The following is a 25,298-nucleotide window of genomic DNA, read 5'->3' as shown; positions in this document are numbered from 1 at the left end:
TCCTAATCTTTAGCACATCTTGACTTGCAACTTCATAGGCTGCTATTTTTGTCACTAATTTGTACTTCGGCGAAGTTTTGTGCTCACCCATGAAACTTCCACCTTTCTCATTGCCTACAATGGGCACTTAGGTGTCAGAGATAGATATGAATCCATTAAGCTACATTAGAAACACATGCTTTCGAGCATCAGTGTCACATTCCTTTTTTCGGCATTAGCTGTCTGATTTGATCCTCGTGCAAACCATTTTGTATTGTGGATCCATTTCCCGAGGAAGTTGCAGTTCATGACGTTATGTCATTAGACCAGTTATTAAAATGCACATGAAGATTGAAAGAAATCTTATACACTCAATAAAATGTGGATGTTTAACAGTCAGTGAACATCATTTTTCTTTTTTATTTTGCATAGATTTTTGTGATCCGAATGCAATCTGTGATGCCAGATTTTTCCGAAGCAAAAGATCGACAAAGCCCACTGACACAGACCTAGATGTTGCATTCATCATGGAAAGCTCTGAAACCATCAGCCCAAACCAGTTTGTAGAGATAAAGAGATATATTTCTTATGTGACAGATCACTTGGAGATTAGTACAGAGCCTTTAACATCAAACCATAAGGCTAGAATTGCTATAGTCCAACATGCACTGTATGATTCTCAGAAGAATAATAGATTGGAGCGAGTGAAAATGGATTTGTCCCTCACTGACTACAACTCCAGTAAGGACATCAGAGAATACATCCACAACAGGATGACTCAGCTGGAAGGGACAAGAGCAACAGCACAAGCAGTCGAATGGACCATCAAAAATATTTTTGAAAAAGCACCTCAACCAAGACAACTCAAGCTCATTGTTCTCATAACCACAGGAAACCTCCCCGAAGCTGAGAGAGAAAGGCTGGCAGGAGTTGTCACTGAAGCCAAGTGCAAAGGCTTCTTCTTTGTTATATTCAACGCTGTCAAGAAATCTACTGAAAATAATCTCGTTTACCTGGCAAGTGCCCCTCAAGACGTGTACTTCAGGCCAATTAATGACTTCTCAGAACTCCACAGTGAAGAATTACTCAGGTTTGGACGACAACTCCCCAAGTACATCAATGGTAACTTTGCAGTCACTCACTTGCTTCCACTGTTTAACCGAAATGAAAGGGACAAAAGTGGTTGAATCTTGTGCATTTCCCCACCGCCCCCGCCCTCCCCACCCCACAATCAGAGAAGGGTTTGGTAGTTATGGAGGGATGTGACAGTTGATCAAACAAGTGGGAGTTGTCTCATCTTCTCACTTTCAAACCTCTGATAAGGAGGCCCTTTGCACCATCATAACTTGAGCCCCCTGAGTTGTGATTACTGCCCAGATGAGAACCTCATCTTGCTCATGCTGATATCCGCCCAGTGTCACTGGGGGATCTGTGTTTGCATACCACTCCCAGTGCCTTTTAGGAGGACCAGGCTTCAGGAAGAAGAGTCTACTGAGTGCCGCCTCCTGTCCGACAGCCCTTGACTGTCCCAAAGACCTTCTCCCTGCCGATCTTCACCCATTGCTACTCACTGTGGCCTGGGTTCTAGTTGTAAGAGGGCTATCATTCTGACAGTAAGCACCAGTTGGTAATGCCAATCAAATTCCTGCTTGTTGGTGAAATTTCTGACCCTGGAGGCTTGGAGCCCAGGGAAAGACCCACGGCAGGCCAGTCAGAGTGCCTGATCAACAAATAATGCCATCAAACCTTCTCAGAAGGAGGTTACATGCAGGTACCTCTGGCTTTTCAATTCGTGACCAAAACCCATATTGCTGGCACAAGGTTCCACAAGGTAACACTCTTAATGCACTAAATAAATAGTCTGAAAAGAAAGGATTATTTAATTCACTCTTGGGATAAGGGTGCCATTGGCTGGGCCAGAATTTGTTGACCGAACCTAATTGCCCTTGAGATGGTGGCGATGAGATGCTTTCTTGAACTGCTGCAATCCATTAGTGTAATAACAAAACTATGACGCTAAACGTTAACAACAATTCTCCATGGTTGGTATCCTAAACACATAATCTTCTTCCTGGACCAAGCTGTATTTATGACTGCATATTATGAAATAATACAATGCTGTTGCGCAGGTTTAAATGTCAGTGGTAATTTTGGTGGAACGTTGTTGTCTGTGAGTGTCAGGTAATCCGAAAGAATGTTAATACAGCCCACAAATCCTGACTGTTCCAGGCAGTTCAACCCTGACAGTCTTTTCATAATGAATTGCTAATAGCCAAAGTCCAATTTTCAACATAGCACATCATCCATTGTACTTTTAAAGTATAAATTTTAGTTAACTGATCATGGGAAATGTGATGGCTGATGTCACCAAGGAAGAGCATATCTTTCTCATTCCATGGTCCATGCCATCAAAGATATGTCCATTAGTTTAATTCAGAACAGATTTGGTCAATATCTCCAGCTTCTTGTTTTTTTTTAAATGTATTCATACAATTTTGTTGCCACTTGCTGAGCCAGCATTTATTAAGAATTCAGAAATGACTTCCAGAATTTTGAACATGATTTTGAATGAACAGTGAAATATTTCCAAATCAGGATGGTGTAATAACTTTAAAGGGAACTTCAATGAGTGCTGTGCCATGCATTTGCTTCCTTTGTTGCTCTGGTTTTGGGGCCCTCAATGCTTTTCTTATGTGGTCAGCTGCCCAACAGTGTAGAAATTCCACGGAACCCTGAGGCAGAATTTTTTTCTGCTCGAAAACCGGTTAAACCATTAAATTATTGTCTTCATTAATTTTTGTTCTACATGTTTTTGGCATTCAGCAACAATCCCATCAGGATGTGGAGGTAACTAAATTAAACACAAGTGCCTCTCCTCATAGTTACTCTTTATTCTAACTCAGCACTTTTGTCTTCAGTGCCATCATACACTAAAAGTTCAGCTTTGTGCAAGCAGCATACCTTAAATCAGACCAGAGCTTTCGGAAGCTGTTCTGTGCTCAGTGAAGCATTCACATGCAATGTCTTGTAATATCCTCAGCTTCTTTAGTACCTAGAGAGCTCTGGATTAAACTTTTTGCTGCCTACTTCACATAGGATTGTCAGTTCACACCATACCCAGCTTGGAGGGCATAGGTAAAATGAGCCATCTCACAATCATTAGCAAACATTTTATCATTGGATTTAAAAGAAAAATATCTGTAAAATATTGCAGATAAGTTTCAATTTTTATTTGAAAATAAAGTGTTGGCTTGGAGAGGTTAAAAGTCAGGCAAGCCAAATGACTGATGTAGCTGGGATTGTGCTCCTATCAATTTATAGTCAGTTGGAGCTAAGTTACAGGCTATTATGGTAGTGCCGAGAGAAAGCTTCTCAGGGGTGCCCTGTCAGTGAGATTGATGTGGATGTGGAAGATGCTCGTGAATCAGTCTTAGTGAGTTGCTACATTCTTGTAGGTAGTACATGCTGCACACATGTTCATGTAATATTTAAAAATCTCGCAATACACACTAAAACAAATTAGTCAAATATTATCAAATACAGCTTGTTATATTTTCCAGGTTGAATTTTGTTTTTTTTGCACCCTTCTTAGAAACAAACTCCACCTTACCATTTGCTGTCATACAGCAGCAATCCAGCTACTTTGAACCTCTAGACCTAGAGGAATCCAGTTTTGAAAGTGCAGAGAAGAGAATTGAAGTATGTTATTGAAGTATATTGGTATATTATCAAAGTAAATAAGTAACGTAAAACTATGTTAGGGTATAGCTACCAGCGACTTTTAAATATCCCTGTTGCTGGAATGTTGCTTTGACACCACTTTCAGTGAGAAAACCAACATGGGAGGTAAGGGGCAGAAGCTTCCATTTACCTGCTGTGAGTCTACGATTCCTAGTTTTCTTTTTATAACACTGGTGCCCAAGTGCCTTGTGGCTTTGCACATATTTGTTTTAATTTTTTCCTGTCATTTACTTCCAATTCTCCCAAAGATGCTTCCTGCTGGGATGCAGTACCACAGATGCTTAACAAACTCCGATGCCTATTCCGAACAGCCTTACTTCATATGGTCTGCAACTGTGAGACCGTTTAACTCTGATAGGCATCATGCTGAGCCTGTATTTTTCTCTCTCTCTCAGCTGCTAGAAAAGTAGAAAGGATTACTGGTATTGCTATACCTCACGGAAGTCAATCCTGGATTTTTTCGATCTCTCGAGTGATCATCCAGAGATTGAGGTCAACTGCATTGATCCTGCAATCACTCAATCTGGATTAACTAACTTAACCCAAACTTTTTGCTCACTGTGGCTCAGTGTCCCATAATCCTGTAGACTTTCATTAAACATGGAGGGAAACGGTAGGATTTTTACATTAATAACACATGAAAGGAGCTAAAACAGTATTTATTTCTTCCCAGCTGAGAACAGTCTTCACTTGCCTCCTGAACTGCAGAAACATTGCGGATTATTCCAAAGTGACCAGCCTAGCAATGAAGCTTTAGGAGAGTCCCACAAACAGGAGTAAGTATAAGCGCACTGCAAAACTGCTTCAATTTTTGTATTTGATACTATTTTCATGAAACTAATCATTTTTCTTGAATTTTGTGTGTTTAGCACAAAAGACGTGCCAGCTGCTTCGGAAAAACTCAAGGGTAAGTTATTGCCATTATTAAGAGCCATTAGTTTAGGGCAGGACAAGCTCAACAGGTTCATTGAAGAAGGAATCAACACACTTCAATTTTGCTGATCCAAACTCATAGTTTGCAGGTCCTGCAAACTGTGGAAGTGCCCCGTCTCCCTGAATCTACCATCCATTCACTCGACGTACTTTGAAAACCTAAGTTTGGTGTCCCTTCTTTTATTGTCTTGACTTCTACCATTCCTTTTTCAAACTTGTATCATAAAGCCTTAATTCTTCCCTTAAGCTTCTTGGTTTGTACAGATCTTACTAACGTCCTAAAATCATTGTGTAATATCTATAATTGATATTCAGTTGTAACTTGGAATGTAAGTCTTCCAAAGTTGATTTAGTGATGTGTCATAATTTAAGAGAAACCATTATTTTTCACATGGTGTTTTGGAAAGTATAATACGTTTTTCTTACTGCTCCTTATTGAAGTCAGTGCCACTTTCCCTTGGCATTCATTTTTGGGATGGTGGGGAGAGGGTCTACAGGGATACCAAAATTATATCAGACTTTTAGCAATGACAGAGTCATTTGATACTTTTATCAAGCATACTTGCGAGTCTTCTCTGCAGCTAGCTTCTGACAAAAGTTGATTAAGCGTCTATGCAGAGGGACCTGGGAATCCTTGTGCTTCAATCACAAAAGTTGGTTTGCATGTGCAGCAGATAATTCAGAAGGCGAATAGAATATCGTCCTTTTTGCTGGAGGATTGAAGTTTAAAAGTAATGGGGTTGCGCTGCAGCTGTATAGGATTCTAGTGAGGCCACATCTGGAGTATGGTGTTTACAGTTTTGGTCTCCTTACTTGTGAAAGGATGTACTGGTACTGGAGAGGCTGCAGAGAAGATTCACGAGGTTGATTTTGAAGTTGAGAGGGTTGACTTATGAGGACAGACTGAGTAGACTGGGATTATACTCATTGGAATTTAGAAGAATGAGGGAGGCTCTTATAGAAATATATAAAATTGTGAAGGGAATAAACAAGATAAAAGCAGGAGGGCTATTTCCACTGGTGGATGAAACTAGGACTGGGGGTGTAACTTCAAAATACAAAGGATAAAATTTCGGACTAAGTTGAGGAGGAACTTCTCCCAAAGGGTTGTGAATCTGAATCTGGTGAATTCCCTGCCCCATGAAGCAGTTGGGACAACCTCGTTGAATGTTTTTAGGGCAAAGAAAGATAAATAGATTTTTAAACACTTAACACTTAAGGATTATGGTGAGTGGGTGGATAAGTGGAGCTGAGTCCACAAAAAGATGAGCCATGATTTTACTGAATGGCAGAGTAAGCTCATCAGGCCAGATGGCTCCTATTTCTTAAGTTACGTCTGCAAAGGAAAGAATCCAACAAAGGTAACTAAACATTAGGAATTTCGATTGACATCCAACTATGTTCCATGTGCCCAGCCATCTTAATCTATGAAAGCGTGATTCTATTATACCATCAGATGTGATATGCTTCAGTGGGTGATTGATTATGTATGTCTCTGGGTCTGAGTGTAGTACTGTGGCATTTGGTGCTTCAAATGACTGAGATGGAAATTGGAGCTATTAAATGTTCTTAAGGAAATGTTGCCAACTATACCTACCACTGGCCTAAGATTTACACAAGTATGAGGAGATGAAAGTTTCCGTAATCATTACAGTTATATTGGAATGTAGCATAAAAAAGAGCTCACTGGCTTATAAATTGTTTCAGCTTCTCATTGAGAAAGAATATCACAAATCTCTTTACTTTCATATGGCATTTGGGTTAAAAGGGAATAGATTTCTGAAGGATTAAGCAAAATAGTTACAGAGATGAGTAGGCCATGCAATCTTGTCATTTTTCTTTGCTTGAGTTTCCTTCATTATTAGATGAAATTTGTGAATTAGAAGATAAGGTCCATTTATCTTTCCTTTGATCAAAGGTGCTCCAACATATCTACATCCACCTTCTATTTATTCCTGTCTGACGTAGACAGAAAAAGCAAATCACGGCATCAAAATCCAACAGTTAAGGCAGGTGGTTTCCTAGATGAATAGACTGTTGATTGGCAGATGGTAGGTCCAGAGGAACACAAAATTAAACAGATATTCGGGAGTTTAGTACAGATTTTCCTCAGGGTATATACATCCACAAAGTATGGTTCACTATCCAGAAAATGATAAACATTGTGTGAAAAGAACAGGGTTGAAAGGAGTGATCTTGTCTTTTTTGTATATACTTTTCAAACTGAAATATCAAATGATTTTGTTTTTGATACATCTGACTTCTCTCTGCTTCTATCTGCAATCTATTGCTATAGGCTTGGAATTATCGAGCTTCAGTGTCACAGAAGACAGCATTGTCCTACACATGGCCCAGACCGAACCTCAACATATTAGTAATTATGAGGTTACAGTGGTCAAAGTGAGCGAGAACCTTCTTGTGTTGAAGATAAATGTCAGTGATCCTGTGATCATACTAAGAGATCTGGAAGATGGGCAGCAATATAATATAATTGTGATAGGATTCTATCAGTCCAAGGCAAAATCTGTTTACAATGGATCATTTACAACCAGTGAGTAATGACTTCTATCTAAGCCTACCAAAGGAGCAAATGACTTTTTAAAGCATCTGACTGAATACTTTCTGTTAAAATCTGTATTAATCTGCAATTGCACCATAACAATGAAAAAAATCTTTTTTCTCATCTTAGCACCCAGTATAAACTGATACAATTCAAACACAGGAGAGATTAGGTGTAAATTAAATCCACATCTATTGTATCCCATTGAATGCTGTAAGTCAGTCATTGAAATACACATCTAGGAGGGTACCATTTAGGCCATCATGCCAAAGCATTAGTTTGAAAGAGAAACCAAATTAGTTTCACTTTCCATGGACCCTGATAGCCTGTTGCATAGATCTTTTTTTTCTCACCTTGTACCTGATTTTATTTTTGCAATTACCTTGAAATAAAATGCATAATGTCATTTGAGTAGATAATATGTAATAAAGATGCAGTAAGAAGCTCTTCCAGAAAAATTTTGCAACAATAATATAAAACAAAGAACTGCCGGGGATCTGAAACAAAACCAGAAAATCATGGAGAAACTCAGCAAGACTGGCAGTATCTGTGGGAAGAGAGTAAATTTAGGTTTTGAGTCTGGTGACTCTTCATCGGAACTGTTAGTTGCTGGGAACAAGTAGTATTTGTGCTGAAGCTGAAGTAAAGATTGATAGAATCAAAGCAAATCAAACCCCTACAGTGTGGAAACAACAGGCCCTTTGGCCCAACAAGTCCACACCAACCATAAGGGCATCCCACCCAGACCCAACCCCCATAACCCACCTAATCTACACATCCCTGAACACTACAGGCAATTTAGCATGGCCAATCAACCTAACCTGCACATCTTTGGACTGTGGGAGGAAACCAGAGCACCCAGAGGAAACCCACGCAGACATGGGGAGAATGTGCAAACTCCACACAGACAGTCATGAGGCTGGGGTTTGGGAGGGATGTGCAAAGTGAGATGTGAGCGGATAGGTGGAGATGAAGCCTAGAAAGAGAGCAAGAAAAAGAGAGATATGAACGATATTGGTAAACAAGGAGATAATGAATAACAGGCCAGGACAGAAGAAAAGTTAAGAGATAATAAGAGCTAAGAGTGAGAAAATGGATTGGCTGTGATAAATGCAATCTACATAATGTAATAATGAGCTTAGCAATGGTAAGCAGTAATGTGCTAAAAGCATCCCATGTCATTACAGTACAAGGTATGGGATAGGTAAAAAACATCGAAGAATGGAATCAGGCTCTAAAGTTATTGACAGATAGTAGGAACTGTAGATGCTGGAGAATCTGAGATAACAAGGTGCAGGGCTGGCTGAACACAGCAGGCCAAGCAGCATCAGAGGAGCAGGAAAGCTGACGTTTCGGGCCTGGACCCTCCTTCAGAAATGGGGGAGGGGTGGGGGGTCTGCTTTCCAGAGGGACCACTCTCTCCATGACTCCCTTGTCCGCTCCACACTCCCCTCCAGCCCCACCTCCCCTGGCACTTTTCCCTGCAACCGCAGGAAGTGCTACATTTGCCCCCACACCTCCCCCCCCCCTCACTCCCATCCCAGGCCCCAAGAAGACTTTCCACATCAAGCAGATATTCACCTGCACATCTGTTAATTTGGTATACTGCATCCGCTGTTCCCGTTGTGTCCTCCTCTACATCTGGGAAACCAAGTGGAGGCTTGGGAACCGCTTTTCGGAACAACTACGCTCGGTTTGCACTGAACAACTGCACCGCCCAGGCGCAAACCATTTCAACTCCCCCTCCCATTCCTCAGATGACATGTCCATCCTAGGCCTCCTGCAGTGCCACATCGATGCCACCGGAAGATTTGTAGGAACAGCACCTCACATTTTTCTTGGGAGCCCTGCAGCCCAATGGTATCAATGTGGACTTCACAAACTTCAAAATCTCACCTCCCCCAACCGCATCCCAAAACCAGCCCAGCTTGTCCCTGCCTCCCTAACCTGTCCTTCCTCCCACTTATCATCTCGCCCCACCCCATCTCTTACCTACTAGTCTCATCCTGTCCATCCTCCCTGGACTGACCTATCCCCTCCCTAACTCCCCACCTACACTCACCTTTACTGGCTTCATCACCGCCTCTTTGGCCTGTCTGTCTCCTCTCCACCTATCTTCTCCTCTATCCATCTTCTATCCACCTCCCCCTCTCTCCCTATTTATTTCAGAACACCCCTCCCCTCCCCCATTTCTGAAGAAGGTTCCAGGCCCGAAACGTCAGCCTTCCTGCTCCTCTGATGCTGCTTGGCCTGCTATGTTCATCCAGCTCTACACCTTGTTATCGCTAAAGTTATTGAGCTTGATACTAAATCCCAGAGGCTGCAGGGTCCTCAAGCAGAAAATGAGATGTTGTTCTTTGAGCTTGCGCTAATGCTGGCTGGAACACCGCAGTGGGCCTGTGACAGAAATGTGAGAGAGCATGGTGGTGTGTTGAAATGGCAGCAACTGGAAGTGCAAGGTTATTTTTGCAATATTTTGTCTCAGGATCCTGCTCACCGAGAATTTAATTCTGACTTTATCATTCTCTCATGGGTTGTAGGATTTGAATAGTATTTGTTGCCCATCCCTGCATTGCTGTTAAACAGGAATATTTGTTGGCTTTGAGAGGGCAGTGAGGAGTCAACCCCACTACTGTGGACATGGAGTTGCATATAGGCCAGGTCAGGAAACCAGATTTCGTTCTGTCAACTACCAAGTCGGATTTTACAACAATCAACAGTAGTTTCACAGTCACAATCACATTGGCTTTGATGAAGAGTCATTTTGCCTTGACACGTTAACTTTCTGTCTGTCCACCGATGCTGCCTGACCCGCTGTGATTTCCAGCATTTTTTATTTTCAATCCCAGACTATTTTTTTTGTTAATTGAATTTAAATTCTGCAAGTGGTGGGACTCGAACCCTTGTCTCCAGAATGTTTGCCTGGGCCACCATGACCCGCCTACCTGCACCAGTCAGATAGTTCTGTTCCAAAGAGCTTGTCATCTAGCAGGAGAAGTTTTATCCCGTCCGCAATAATATACAATATTATTATGTGTACATTATAATGTACACACATTCTGATCTCGGTGTATGCAAGCAACAGTTAAAAACAGTCAAATTAATTTACTTATTACTTACTTGAAGGGAATCAATTAGTTTAAGACGTCATTTGCTGGAATGAGATGCAGTATGAGCTATGTGTGAAGCTTTTTTTTGCAACATTTATGTGTTTTCCTTCCAAATTTAGAAAAATCCCCAGAAAAAACCATCCAAACCGCAGCTACCCTCAAGGCTATGGAACCATTAGAGCACCCAGAAACAGGTAAGTGTTAATTGTGGATATTGTTTCAACATACGCATAATAGCAATGAAGTGGAAATTTGTATGAACATGTCAAAATCATTCTTGATTTTGAGCTATAAATATGCTTTTGTTCAACCTTATTTTTGTATTCCAATCAAATATTATAGTGTTCCTATATAATCCAGTATACAGTGTATAGTAAATGACTTCTATCATCAGCCATGTGAATTGTAAGTTGGAGATTGCAGCAGCATTATATGATGTAGAGAGATTGTAAATGATATTGGTGTCTATAATAGTAGTCATGCTAATGCAGTAGAGCTAAGACTGTATTAGTAATACAAATTGTACAGGACTGGAATGTTACAGGGAGAATGTGTGCTTTATAATCATTTTATTGGTCACTGTAGATTAGGCTAGACTCAAATGTCAGGTGACCTTGCCACCACACTTTCGACTGTTCTCAACTTCACTTTCTTCCCTGGCATCACTGTAATGTTTGTATCCTCCCTGCATTGTGTGACCATTTCAACTTTTCCAACCTGCCCATTATCTTACTTTACTCGTTAATCAGCTATGTGGCACATATCCAATGCTGCATAATTTCCTGAAGGTAACTAGTTACAAACTTCTCACTGCTTTAGCTTTCTTCATTCTACTCTCCATGCTACATGACATTTTTTTAACAAATCCAAGCCACTGTTTCCATGCCAAGTGTCATTCTCAGCCCTGAGCAAGAGTATTAATTGGTCACTAGTATCATGTGCTTTCTTTTACTGAGAGGACAGCTTTGTTGAAATGTCATGCACGAAATTTTTGTTATTATTTAGTTTATTTCAGTTATTGCATATGAAAAGGCATATGAGAATGTCCGTGGTGTGTAATATTTTCTACATAGCAACAGCACAGAAATTCAACAGTTTGTACTTCTATACCACCTTTAATTAAGTAAACCATCTCTGGAGCTCTTGACAGGAGCATAATGAAACGGTTTTGATACTGGCCATGAAGGAGATAATAACAAAGGTGACCAAAATCTTGGTCAAAGTGGTAGACTTTAGATCTTCATCAAAAAAGATGAGAGAGAGAGATAAGCTTGTGGAGGCAATGTTATCATGTTGAGACTTAAGAAGCTCTTTAATTTTTTTCTATAGGATATTGCAGTGCGAGGCTAGCATTTGCTGCCCCTACTGATTTAAAGTGACAGTTCAAAAAGAATCAGTGCGGGGACCAGTGTTTAAATTTTTCATTCAACAAAACCATTTCTCAAGTTGCGGCAGGGCTGCTAGAAGTGCCAATTATATAAAGAATTCCAGTAAATTATAACAAACTTTCATAATAGGTATGTAATTGACAGAGAATTGCAGCAAGCGTGGTGCACTATATTTCTGGAAAGTAAAACCCTGAAAAGGATAGAGAAGCAAAGTGATCTGGGAATTCAAATGTACAAATTGTTAAAGAAGGCCAATAGGTCCATCAAACAACAATCAAACCCAACAGGAGGCAGAGGGATAATTTTAAAAGTGAGCAAGAATGCTTAACACATACATAGCTTTGGTTCAATCACACTTGAAGAGAGAAGACTAAAGGGTGTCCTAATGGAGGTCTTTAAAATGGTGACAGGTTTTTATAGACTAGACATGCAGTTTGTACTTTCACTTAAACTGAAGAACACAACTAAAGACAATCAATGCAAGATATTCACCAAGAAGACAGACATGGATTTCAGAAGAAATAGGCTTAATCAGAGAGGTCAATATGAAATTTGCTGCCAAACAGAGTCGTTAAGACAAACAATATGCATTTATGGGAAAAATAGATAAGTATATTAGGAAGAAAGGAATAGTTAGTAATGTGGGTAATGTTAAAGGAGGAAGGATTATTACAGGTGATATTGAGCATGAATTGCATGTCTGGATAGAATAACTCATATGCTGTATATTTTAGAATTATCAAGTAGTTATAAATATTGAAGTGTGGTAGAAACTTGGTTGCTGGCATAATTCCTAGCAATTCCTTTCCCAGTAGTTATCAACAATCATTCCTTTAAGCCAGACTTCTTTCAGCAGAGTATCCACTCTGACTACAGGAACTGTTTCAGTCCATTTCACTTCTTTCCTTTTTTATTCTTTATGTTGAGCCAAGCAGGAGTTTCTTCGAGTGTTGTTAACAATATGCAATCCATTAAGATTTTATAAATATACTGGACATTTTAGTTCACATCAGAGATGGCTTACTGGACAAATTATTCTAATACTGCCTGGCTTATAATGTTGCAACATACATTTCTTGTTATGTGAGTAAAGAAAGTCAAAGGGTTCCAGGAGATAACTGATATGGCCTGGTTATGTTTAACAAAGTTAGTACATGCTGCAATTTGACTGCAACCTGGAAATCACCTCACTTGCAGTCTAGCTGGATTCAGGACAACCCAGGGAGATTTGGAAGCTTTGAGTACGTACGCATATGGCTCTGAGCCTTTCCACATGTTGGAAACATTCCATACCGTTCTTCAATGCAATAAACTGCTTTATTACCTTATATGGACCAGTCAAGAGGCGAGACTCCTACACAGATGAAGAGAAATTATACTACACAGCACTTTTTTTTAGTTACATTTGCCGTCAACCTCTTGAGGTTGGTCCCTATGTCACTAGATGAACAAACTCTGCACTGCTAGTACTGCATTGTTGCTGGTGGAGGTGAAGCTTGTCTCTTGCAGCGATGTTGCAATACAAATGAAAAATTGCCCACCATGGTGATACCAAACGCCAATGGGGTGACAGTAATGACTTTTCAACTTGCATTAGCATTGCCTTATCCCTTTTTTTTCAAATAGTTTGTGTTAACAATTCATATTTTACACATAAATTTCACAGATCGGTGCATGCTGGATTTTGACGCTGGATCGCAGTGCTTAGAGTATAGTGCAAAATGGTTCTTTGACAGCAAAAACAACATCTGCACTCAGTTCTGGTATGGCGGCTGTGACGGTAATGGTAATAGGTTTGACACAGAAGCTGAGTGCATTACAGAATGCACAAAAACAAGTAAGTGATACAGCCGGGGAGGGAATACACCAAATTGCCTAGAATCAGCACTGTCCACTGTTTAATTGTTTTTCTTGCAGATGTTTGCGAGGATAGCTGACTGGGACAAGATAAAACTAAATATCTCACCATTTTCTTCCACAGTACTAGAAGAAAACATATTAGAACCCAAGCCTGCTGGAATCACATTATCAGGTAAGTGCTACTTGGTCTTCACAGGTATCAGCACCTTGGCCATCCTACAAAATGAGCGCCAGTTCTCCTCATACTTTTCTGGATAAGCTCTGTACAGAAATAGAGAAGCAGAAATGAGCCTGGATGAGGGTGAGAGAAAAGTAGGCATAGATAGAGAAAGAAAACAACTTTATGCCCCTTGAGGAATACAGAAAATGGAGAGAGAGAGAGAGAAAAGTTGAGGTCACCAGATGTCAGGCAGGGTCACAATGACTTGTTTGAAGTGTACAAGATCCTGAATGAACCCTGAGAGGTGCACCTGGGAAAGATGTTACCTCTTGTGGGTCAGTCCAAAACTAGACAGGAATGTTTTAAAATTAGGGTTCACCCTTTTAGGAGAAGATGAGGAGAAATATTTTCTCTCAGAGGCTTATGTGAGTTTGGAACTCTCGCTCAGTAGGCTTTGGAAGTGGGGTCATTAAATATTTTTAAGGCAGAGGTAGATCAATTCCTGTTAGACAAGGGAATCGATGGGGATAGGTGGGAATGTGGAGATTTTAATACAAACAGATCAGCCATGATTTTCATGAATTGTGAAGAAGGCTGAAGGAACTGAGTGATTGACTTCTCTTATTTTGTATGATCATATGGGCCAAGGGTGAAAACTGCGTGTGTGTGTGTGTATACACGTGCATGTGTGTACACGCAAGTTTGTGTGTGTGTGTGTGTGTGTGTGTGTGTGAGAGAGAGAGAAATGAAAGATGATCTTACAGCAGCTCGCAAAATATTGAAAGGGACAGACACAGTAGCTGCAGTAAGGTGTTTTCCCTGGTAGGGGATTTTAGAACCAATGGCACAATTCAAAAATCATTTCCTTGAAGATGGAGTTGCATGCAGACAGGGTGCTGAAGAAGGTGTCATGCTTGCTTTCATTGGTCAGAACATCGACTATAGGAGTTGGGAAATCATATTGTGGCTGTACGGGACAGTGGCAAGGCCATTTTTAGAATGCTGCTTACAATTCTGGTTGCCCTTCTATCGGAAGAATGTTGTTAATCTTGAGAGGATGCAGAAAATATTTACAAGGACTGGAGGGTTTGAGTTGTCGGGAGAGGCTGAATAGGCTGTGTTTTTAATCCCCAGAGCATCGGAGGTTAAGGGTGACCTTATAAAGGTTTATTGAATCATGAGAGCCATGGACAATGTGAATAACCAAGGTCGTTTTCCCAGGGTGGGGACAGTACAAAACTAGAGGGCACCAAAGGTAAGAGGGGAAAGATTTAAAAAGGACCTGAAGGCTAACTTTTTCATGCAGCAGGTAACGCATGTGCAGAAACACGCCACCAGAGGAACTTGTGGAGGTGTGTACAATTACAGTTTTTAAAAGGCATCTGGATGGATATGTGAATAGCAAGGATTTAGAGGTATGTAGGCCAAATGCTGGAAAATGGGACCAGGTCAGATTCGGCTGCCTAGTCGGCACAGACAAGTTGGACCTAAAGGTCTGTTTCTGTTCTGAATGACTCGATGACTCTATGTCACAGGACCAAAATGAGGAGATTTGTTTTTACTCTGAGGGTTGTGAATCTTTTGAATTCCTTCCACTAGAGTGTTGTGGAAGCACAATCTTTGAGTGTGTTTATGGATTGATGGGCTGAGCGGCCTACTCCTGTTCCTATGTAGCTATTGTGTCAGGACAGAATGAAAAACAAGACTCATTCAACTAATTCCTCTGGACTGTTTGAGAGTTAATGGAAGCCTTAATCTCTCCAAATGGTAATGGAGACACAGATTCATTCGTAAGCAACGCTGTTTCCTTGGCACTTAATTTGTTTCCTGGATCATCTTGAACCTCCAGCAGTAAGAACTCCCTGAATGCTGCGTTTTAATAGAGAGAATGATAAACTTGCGTCTCCTGTTTAGGGTCTGTGTTGACATTTTGCAAGCAGCTGCAATCATAATGAATTATATCATTTAGAAGAGGTACAGAATGTTTATGCTTAATTTAGTCAGTCATTTGGTCAAGTACATCTGGTGTGATATGCTAAGTGGGATCTACATTTAATCTTTTTAGCCATTTGGATGGGTGCACTGTCTGTATTGTGAATGGAGGTAGGGTGTGTGGTATATTATGTGGATGCATTCAGTTGGGCATCATATGCCTTTTACTCTTTGAAAGTTGGTAATGTTGGCCAACAGAGTTTAAGAGATTACTGCTCTCTGTGAGCCTCTGTGACCATTTGATCACAGCAGAAAGATGTTGAAAGGAAATAAGTGAGTGAAGGTCCACATTTGGAACTTGCACATGATGACGAAGCAAGGTACAGCACTTTCAGTCTATGTAAGTGCACCTTCTATCGATCATGCACCATCGACTCTAGCAGTTTTACCTAGTCCATTTAGTTTCCTGATGGGAAGGTATTGTTTAAATCTGTTTTTTTTTTGTCCAAAGACTCACAGCCAGACTCTAGAATATTCATCCAGTATCACGCCTTCATTGTTGAATTTTATAGATTCCAACTCTTCCCTTACTTCTCCACCCCAGCACCATTGTGTCCCAAAGGACTGTGTTATGATTTCAATCTGTGTGCCAGTCTCATTTCTAACAAGATCTGTATATGATAATCAAACTATTATCCCGTTCTCTGCTGAATCATTAGACACGTATGGCAAGAAAAAAACATCAGGTTTTATCATCTTTTGATTTGCGTACAGTAAAGTTATGTTGGAAATTTCGAAAGAGAGCTGGCGGTTAACACTTAGAGATAATGGGAACTGCAGATGCTGGAGATTCCAAGATAATAAAATGTGAGGCTGGATGAACACAGCAGGCCAAGCAGCATCTCAGGCGCACAAAAGCTGACGTTTCGGGCCTAGACCCTTCATCAGAGAGGGGGATGGGGGGAGGGAACTGGAATAAATAGGGAGAGAGGGGGAGGCGGACCGAAGATGGAGAGTAAAGAAGATAGGTGGAGAAGGTGTGGGTGGGGAGGTAGGGAGGGGATAGGTCAGTCCAGGGAAGACGGACAGGTCAAGGAGGTGGGATGAGGTTAGTAGGTAGCTGGGGGTGCGGCTTGGGGTGGGAGGAAGGGATGGGTGAGAGGAAGAACCGGTTAGGGAGGCAGAGACAGGTTGGACTGGTTTTGGGATGCAGTGGGTGGGGGGGAAGAGCTGGGCTGGTTGTGTGGTGCAGTGGGGGGAGGGGATGAACTGGGCTGGTTTAGGGATGCAGTGGGGGAAGGGGAGATTTTGAAACTGGTGAAGTCCACATTGATACCATATGGCTGCAGGGTTCCCAGGCGGAATATGAGTTGCTGTTCCTGCAACCTTCGGGTGGCATCATTGTGGCAGTGCAGGAGGCCCATGATGGACATGTCATCAAGAGAATGGGAGGGGGAGTGGAAATGGTTTGCGACTGGGAGGTGCAGTTGTTTGTTGCGAACAGCAACTCATATTCCGCCTGGGAACCCTGCAGCCATATGGTATCAATGTGGACTTCACCAGTTTCAAAATCTCCCCTTCCCCCACTGCATCCCTAAACCAGCCCAGTTCATCCCCTCCCCCCACTGCACCACACAACCAGCCCAGCTCTTCCCCCCCACCCACTGCATCCCAAAACCAGTCCAACCTGTCTCTGCCTCCCTAACCGGTTCTTCCTCTCACCCATCCCTTCCTCCCACCCCAAGCCGCACCCCCAGCTACCTACTAACCTCATCCCACCTCCTTGACCTGTCCGTCTTCCCTGGACTGACCTATCCCCTCCCTACCTCCCCACCCACACCTTCTCCACCTATCTTCTTTACTCTCCATCTTCGGTCCGCCTCCCCCTCTCTCCCTATTTATTCCAGTTCCCTCCCCCCATCCCCCTCTCTGATGAAGGGTCTAGGCCCGAAACGTCAGCTTTTGTGCGCCTGAGATGCTGCTTGGCCTGCTGTGTTCATCCAGCCTCACATTTTATTATCTTGGCGGTTAACACTGTTTACCTGTCCAGTGATTGTATTCAAAATTTCCATGGAAGGGAAGGTGTCCAGAGATTTCAGTGTTCTCAAATCACAAAGAAAAGTGACAAATGAATAATCAGTGATGCATATAAATGAATGTAATTCTTAAAAGAAGGAATCAATGTCAATATTGTTACAGGAAAGGAACTTAATAAAAAGGAATATACTTAATCCAGTATAGCTGGCTCTGTTGTAACAGATCAGTCAGCCTGTTGCAAGATTTTGTCAGCCTCTCTGTATTTTTTCCACAGATGGCATGGTCAATCTGAAGACAGGAAAAGAATTGAGTCTTTGGAGTGGGGTGTGGGGGAGGGAAGTTGAGGGGGTTCATGCTATCTTGAGTATTCAAATTAACGGATTAATTTCACAGCTCGACAATCTCATTTATGTAATGGCAGTCATAATACAGTTGAGTTCAATTTCCAAGTTATTGAGGGGAACACAGTTTTTCCTTATCCTGCCCGATCTTCATTGCTTTGTGAGTCTAGGACTAGAGAACAGTACAAGAATTAATGCCAGACCTTTCGTGATTGAATTTAGGAAGCAGCTCCACACAAACTGTTGGAGAAGGTCAGAACTCTTTCTGCCAATGTTAATAGATGCAATATAGGGGTAGCACAGTATCTCAGTAGTTGACACTGCTGCCTCACAGCACTAAGGACCCAGGTTCAATTCCACCTTTTGGTGGCAGTCTGTGTGGAGTTTTCACATTCCCCCATGTCCTCCAGATGCCCTGGTTTCCTCCCATAATCAAAAGATGTGCTGGTTAGGTGAATTGGCAATGGGAAATGCAGAGTTAGGGTAGGGGTTGTGGGTCAGCATGGGATGCCTGCAGAGGGTTGATGTGGACTTACTGGGCTGAGTGGCATGTTTCAACACTGTAGGGATTCAATAATCAATGTTTAAGTTTAAATCAATTTTGATAGCTAAAAGCATATAGAGATATGGAGCAAAGTGCAGATTTCTGGAGTTAAATTATAGATCAGCCATGATCTAACTGAGTGACGAATAGGCTTGAGGAATTGTGGCCTTCTTCCATTCCTATTTTCTTTCATGTCCAAATGTAATAAAGAGGTAGCACCGTACAATTAGTATAGAGGAAACTTCCCATTGTATGTAACCTGTACTCTCTGAGGAACGGGTATTTGATAGAACAATGTTAAAGGAATCTAATGCATCACACTTGAAGTATTGTATTCCTCACCATCAGAACATGGGAAGTTGACAAGAGGAGGTTGTTAATATTAACTTAATCCCCCAGTAGGAACCTTACATGATCAGATTAGCCATTTGGTTTTCTTCATTCCGTGAATTTCAATGCAAAATAAAATCAGGCACATGCAACATGAGAAACCGAAGTAGTTACACCAGTTTTGTTCGACACAAGTTAATTTACAGCCTCCCAGAAGGCAACTTCTGTAATGAAGAGGAAATAGTAACTATGCTGCCTGAAGATTGAGTGATGGGGCAGTGCCTATGAAGCTTTACCCTGTGTCAGCTGTTTGTTGGAGCTGAGGTGGAATGGCTAAATACTGATGTTGGATGCAGTGTACGTAAAACACTCAGTGTTTTCAGTTGTGCCAACTCTCACCCTTTCAGGAAGAATTTAAAAAGACACTGAATGCTGTACTGGAGTGGTACTGTATAAACCTCAGAATTGTTGTTATGGGAATGTTTGGTTGTCCAATAAAACAAAAATTGCTGGGAGGACCTGTTGTTACGATCTTAGAAGGAATTTTTAGCGGGTTATAGCTGGGTTGAATGAGTGTGCAAAATCCTGGCAGATGGAGTTTAATGTAGGAAAGTGTGAAATCGTGCACTTTGGTGGGAAGAATCAAAAGGCTGACTATTGTTTAAATGGAGAAATACTCCAAAGAAGTGCAGTGCAGAGGGATCTGTGTGTTTTTGTGTACGTAACACAAAAGGTTAGCTTGCAGATGCAGTAAATAATTAGAAGAACAGATGAAATATTGTTTATTTTTTATTGCAAGTTTGGAGTTTAAAATAGGGAAGTCTTTTTATAACTGTACAGGATAATGCACAGGATGTTGGTGAACCTGAACTTTGGAATACTGTGTACGGAATTTTGGTCCATATATTTAAAGAAGGATAGATGGCAATGGAGGTATTACAAAGGAGATTCACTGAGGTAATTCTTAGGTTGAAGGGATTGACTCAACAGGTTAGGCCCATTATTCAGTAGAGTTAGGAAGAATGAAGATCTTATTAAAACATGCAAGATTGTGAGGGGACTTGGTAGGTTAGATATTGGGGAGATATTTCCTCTAGTGGGGTCGTCTTGAATTAGGTGACGCAGTTACAGTATAAGAGGGCACTCATTTAAAACTGAGATGTGAAGGTATTTCTTCTCACAGAGGGTAGTGAATGTCTGGAATTCTCAATTCCAGAGCATTGTGGAGGGTAGATCACTGAAAGTGTTCAAAAATGAAGTAGGTAGAGTTTTGAAACATTGGGAAGCCGGGGCTATGACGATCTGACACAAAAGACGATTTCCACCCCTGGTCCTTCAAACTACACCGTCCCTTAAGTAAAACTTCGGATCTGCCATAATTTAGGGCATGACTTCTAAATGCAAGATATGGCCCTGAACCACTTAAGCAGATGTTAGGCTAAATGAGCAAAGAAGAGATACAAACATGCAATTTGATTTTTTTTTGTAATGGAAGAGAGATCAAGTTTAAGCCTTAAAAGAGGAAGGTGAAGTTTCAGGAGAAGATTACATTACATAGAACTTAGAAAGCTGAAGCTTCAACCTGTAATAGTGGATCAGTTTAACATCAGGGATACTCAAGAGGCCAGAATAAGAGGAGAGCAGATGTCTTGAAGGGCTTTGGTCCTGAAGAAGATTACAGTATAAGGGGTATGCAAGGACAAAGAGGAAGTTGAAAATAAGGGTGTAAATAATAAAATAGATGCAATACTGAAATCAGTCTAGGTGAGCAAGCACACAGATGTGTGAAAGAGATTTAGTGCACACTAGGACATGGGGTGAAGATCAAACGAGTGAAGTGCATTAGAACAATGATATTTGTGCAGTAATTGCTGCTGTATTACAACTTCAGTGCAATGCACATGGATATTTGCTGTAGAAATGAAATAGTACAGTTCAGGAAGCGTGACTGGTATCTGAATGAAATACATTGGAGAGAAGATTGGAAGGGGCTTTGTTCTATGTAATAATTACATTTCATTCATCACTGATGGCATGTGGCTGTCTCTGGCTGAACCAGCATTTATTGCCCATGGCTAGTTACCGAAGGTAGTAGTGAATATCTTTTTGAATAGCAGTCCATTTGGTGTAAGCACACCCACAATGATGTCAAAGATGGAATTCTGGGATTTTGACCCAGTGATGGTGAAGGAACAACAATGTTTTTCCAGTTTAAGATGGTGAGTGGCTTGTGCATGGCTTTCCTTTGTAACCTCTGTCCTTATCCTTCTAGATGGTAGTGGTTGTGGGTTTGGAAGGTGCTGTCTAAGGAGCCTTCAGAAATTTCCGCTGTACTCACTATTGCAACTGAGAATTTGTGGTGGGGGAGTGAGGACTGAATTTTATCAGAAATCCGCTAGATGTCATTTTTGGCAAGTTTCATGACTTGTGACTTGTTGATGGTGGACTAGCTTTGGGGAGTCAGGAGGTGAGTTCCTCACTGCAGGATTCCTAGCCTCTGAGTTGCTGTTGTGGACACAGCATTTATATGGCTGCAGCAGTTCAGTGTTTGATCAATGGTAACCCCCAGAGTGTTGATAATAGGGGATTCAGTGACAGTAATGCTGTTGAATATCAGTTAAGTTCTCTCGTGTTGGAGAGTTGTTTTCCACCTTTCTTTACTCATCCCTCTGAGTGCTATATTAACAAATTTGAATTATCCTGTATTATGCTATACTCAGTTGTTTAATTTATATATATATATTATATATGTTTTCACAGTTAAAGATATATGTCAACTACATCGGGATGAAGGAAATTGCCGAAATTTTTCCCTTAAGTGGTACTACGATGTAAAGACTAAAACATGCACACGGTTCTGGTATGGTGGATGCAATGGCAATGCAAATAGGTTCAATACACAAGATGAATGTACCAAGGCATGTGCTGAAGGTAAGCAATTTGTAGTGCCAATGCAGGACAGTACAGTAGAAACTATATTTCCCTGCCTAGCGCTTCTTATTAAATTCTACAAGGCTACTGCTCTGGACGTGGAAAAGAATCTTCAAGGATCAATCCAACAATGCCCCGGGAGATCAAAAATAGATATGGAAACTAGTGCCTATTGACAGGTCAGAAATAACATTTTACAGGAGAACATAGCACATTAACAATTTGTAGGATACAATAGGATAAAAAAAATTTGAGGATTTAGTACGCACCTTCATTATTTCTCATGAAAACATAGGCAGGATGACAGTGGGCCCAGAGCTTTAGCATCTTGCCTCCTGCATTAATTTTTATGTAAACACTATTAAGAGCATTTATTCTATTGCCCAAGAGATTAAGTCTGAGACAATACACGACAAGTGTGTTTGTTTTTACCAGAGGTACATTTTATGCTTTTTCTTAAACTACAACTATAGTATTAGTTATATGCAGATTAAATGTCCATGTATTCTGCCCTAAAAAAATCTTCAGCCCTGATATCAGAATGCACTGTGCCAATATAGAATTTCAAACTGTTTGGATACATTGATAACTTAAAGGGTAATGATTTAATTGAATAATTGATTCAATTAGTTATAATTGTTTGAGCAAAAGGCTTTCTTATATGCGAAAAGAAATCAGATGCCTCGAGATGGAGACATAATTATTACAGTATCAATCATAATGTATGGCATTAATGACTGCTGTAAAACTCATAGAGGGAATGATTAAACATTGTATGAGAAAATGTTGAGATAACTAACTGTTCAATGAAGTTGGTCTTTGAACAATTTAAAAACAAACATAACACCAAATTGATTTTTTTGAAGATTTCCTGTAGTAAGCAATCAAATCTATTTGTGTAAATAGACAACTTTAAAGGATTTGAAGATGGATGGATCATGGGATCCAATCTGTGAAATGTAACTCTGTAGTAGGCAAAGAACATATTTCAAGAATTTGTTGAACAGCTCTGAAGATGGAGAAACCGGAAGCTACTTTATACTAAGTGTATACTTTTCATCTGCGCTGAATGTGAATAAAGTGTATTCCATGCACTCTATCATCAAGTGCCCCATGCCTGCTCAAAGTGATTTGTTATGAATCACAGAACAATGGAGGTTGACTACAGGTGACCCAGTTAGAGCCATCTTAAGCTGAGATTCCCACAGTTAAGTACTGTTCGCAAAATACCCCTCCATTTGCTTGACTTGCAAATTGACAATTAACCCCATCTAACGTCTGTTTATGTGCTATGATTATATTTAGTTAACTGCTCCATTTATGCACACAAATACTTTTAAGGAAAGGAACATAAAATACTTTTGGTTGTTTTTAAGGACGGATTCAAACCAGAATGGTAACTACAATGGGAACGTAAGTGAAATGGAGACAAGGCCCTACATATACCTCTGATCGGAGCCAGCGTCTACAGGCTGCCATCAATCCCAGTATGTTAAGGGTTAAACAGATACCTTGCACTGTATTTCTAATTGCTTTCAATAATCAAATGTTGAAGAGGTTGAAATCTTTTAAAGCTGCATGTTATAATGGTGCTAAACTTTGAGTCTGGGTGCTAACTTTGTGCGGACATAATGTGTCCACTTTCGCATACATAGACATCTATACAGCTTGTTTCTCTTGTCTGTCTGTTTTACATTTTCTCATACTTAATATGAACATTTCTAACCTTTACAACACTTTATTGTAAAAAAAAATTGTAAGTGACTAAGTGGCACTCCAACGCTTTTTTTATATAAATACATGATTTACACAGAACAAAATCTTATACAAATCACTTTGGGATAAAATTATATTAAAACAAGCTTAATTGTATGTATATGCTTTGAACATTTTTTTTAAAGGAGAGTGAATTATTACAGTGTTAGTTCACTAGCTGAAATGAGATACATACCCACGAGTCATGTAAAAATTCAACGTGGATACTCAATTGCAAAAGTAATCTAAAAAAAAACTTTCTTTCATTCAAGCAAGTTTTTCAGTGCGATTTTAAGAGTTGCTCTATCTTATTAAAATTTCTCCCCATTCTGGCTCTCATGAGGAAACATTGTAATTTTAACGTACTTTGTAAACGTTTCTAATTTTGGAATTGTAATAGATTATGTACAGATATGCAATTTCCAATCATGTGAGCTATTTGGCACCTTGAAAAGACAACACAAGAACCCTTTTAGGAATACTACTGGGATTACACTTTAATCTAGATGATTTTCAATTCCTAGGCTTTAATGTATCAATCATTTGTAATGTGTTGTATTTTTATGACAATGTTAAATTGTATGACTTTAATAAAGATAGAAATGAAAAACTTTCTAATAAAATGGTTCTTAAATTTGAAAATTTACGTCTTAAGGTTGTTTATTTCCACTGTCTCGCCACAGATGCTGAGTTTCTGCAGAAACTTCCTTTTCTTTGCTATTTTTATTTCTGTTGATTTTAAAGAGTTATTGAGTTGAACATGATATCAGTATGGAAAATATATCTGCCGTCAATATTGTGCCAGGTCATAGGATTACAACAAAACTGATCATTCAACCCAACTAGCCCACGCTGGTGTTTAAGCTCCACTTGAGTTTCTCCTTTTTTTTTTCTCATCAGAAACTACCATCTCGTAGGTTCGTCTAATTTTCCCTTCATCGATACTCTTGCTTCAACCACACCCTTTCACAGCAAGATCACATTGCCACCTCTCTGTGGGTGATATCTTTTCTGAAGCCTATTTTGGATTTGCTGGTGTCAATCTTATGTTGATGATATATCGTTACCTTATTCCCCACAGGAGCAATCACTTTATTTGATATCAAAAACCCTTCATGATTTTCAAGTCCTTTACTGTGCTGCACAATGTCAGACTCTTCTTGAAAGAAGAGATCTGTTGATTATTCATCATATTTCTCATATCTAAATATTCTTTGATTTTTTTTTTTCCTTCAGAGATCATTTTATTATTTTCCCACCACTGAGCTTTGTAACTATCAATGTTACATCGACAACTGGAAGTCCTTTGGCCCCACACTTTTTTAGTGAACGTGTACACATACATAGCAAAGCCTCTTCTAGCTCTTTCCTAGATTCTCTCAAAAGACTTGGATGCAATCCGTCCAGATCAGAAATTTTATTCTGTTTTGACTAGGCTTATAGAGTCATAGAATGGTCATAGCCCAGAAGGAAGCCATACAGCCAGTGATTTCTGTTCCAGCTGTCTGACGGAGCTGTTTACATATTGCAATTCTTTCCTCCTCCTCCCCATAGCCCTGCGTACACTTCCTTTTCAATTACTAATCCAATGACTCAATTGCACTTGCCTCCACTACATTCTGACATCGGCATTTTAAGATTTTAAGCACCCACTGCCTGAAGACATTGTTCTTTACGTCACCATTGTTTCTTTTGCC

At 40.3% G+C, this 25,298-nt stretch overlaps 1 protein-coding gene across 1 annotated transcript in view; it reads left to right on the top strand.

Annotated features, from left to right (window-relative positions):
• Positions 1-24,243, top strand: part of LOC125453920 (collagen alpha-3(VI) chain-like) — a 140,828-nt gene extending 116,585 nt beyond the window's left edge. The window contains exons 44-52 of the mRNA XM_059647119.1: positions 412-1,101; positions 4,394-4,496; positions 4,590-4,627; positions 6,950-7,204; positions 10,443-10,517; positions 13,378-13,548; positions 13,693-13,743; positions 21,676-21,846; positions 23,223-24,243. Of these exons, the coding sequence (XP_059503102.1) occupies positions 412-1,101; positions 4,394-4,496; positions 4,590-4,627; positions 6,950-7,204; positions 10,443-10,517; positions 13,378-13,548; positions 13,693-13,743; positions 21,676-21,846; positions 23,223-23,263 (1,595 nt within the window). The 3' untranslated portion in view covers positions 23,264-24,243. The remainder of the gene's footprint in view (positions 1-411; positions 1,102-4,393; positions 4,497-4,589; positions 4,628-6,949; positions 7,205-10,442; positions 10,518-13,377; positions 13,549-13,692; positions 13,744-21,675; positions 21,847-23,222) is intronic.
• The last annotated feature ends 1,055 nt before the right edge of the window (positions 24,244-25,298 follow it).

The sequence above is a fragment of the Stegostoma tigrinum genome, chromosome 7 (genome assembly GCF_030684315.1).
Source record: "Stegostoma tigrinum isolate sSteTig4 chromosome 7, sSteTig4.hap1, whole genome shotgun sequence".
NCBI classification, from domain to species: domain Eukaryota; kingdom Metazoa; phylum Chordata; class Chondrichthyes; order Orectolobiformes; family Stegostomatidae; genus Stegostoma; species Stegostoma tigrinum.
Note: the sequence above shows the minus strand (reverse complement) of the source record. Positions and strands in the feature narration are given on the sequence as shown.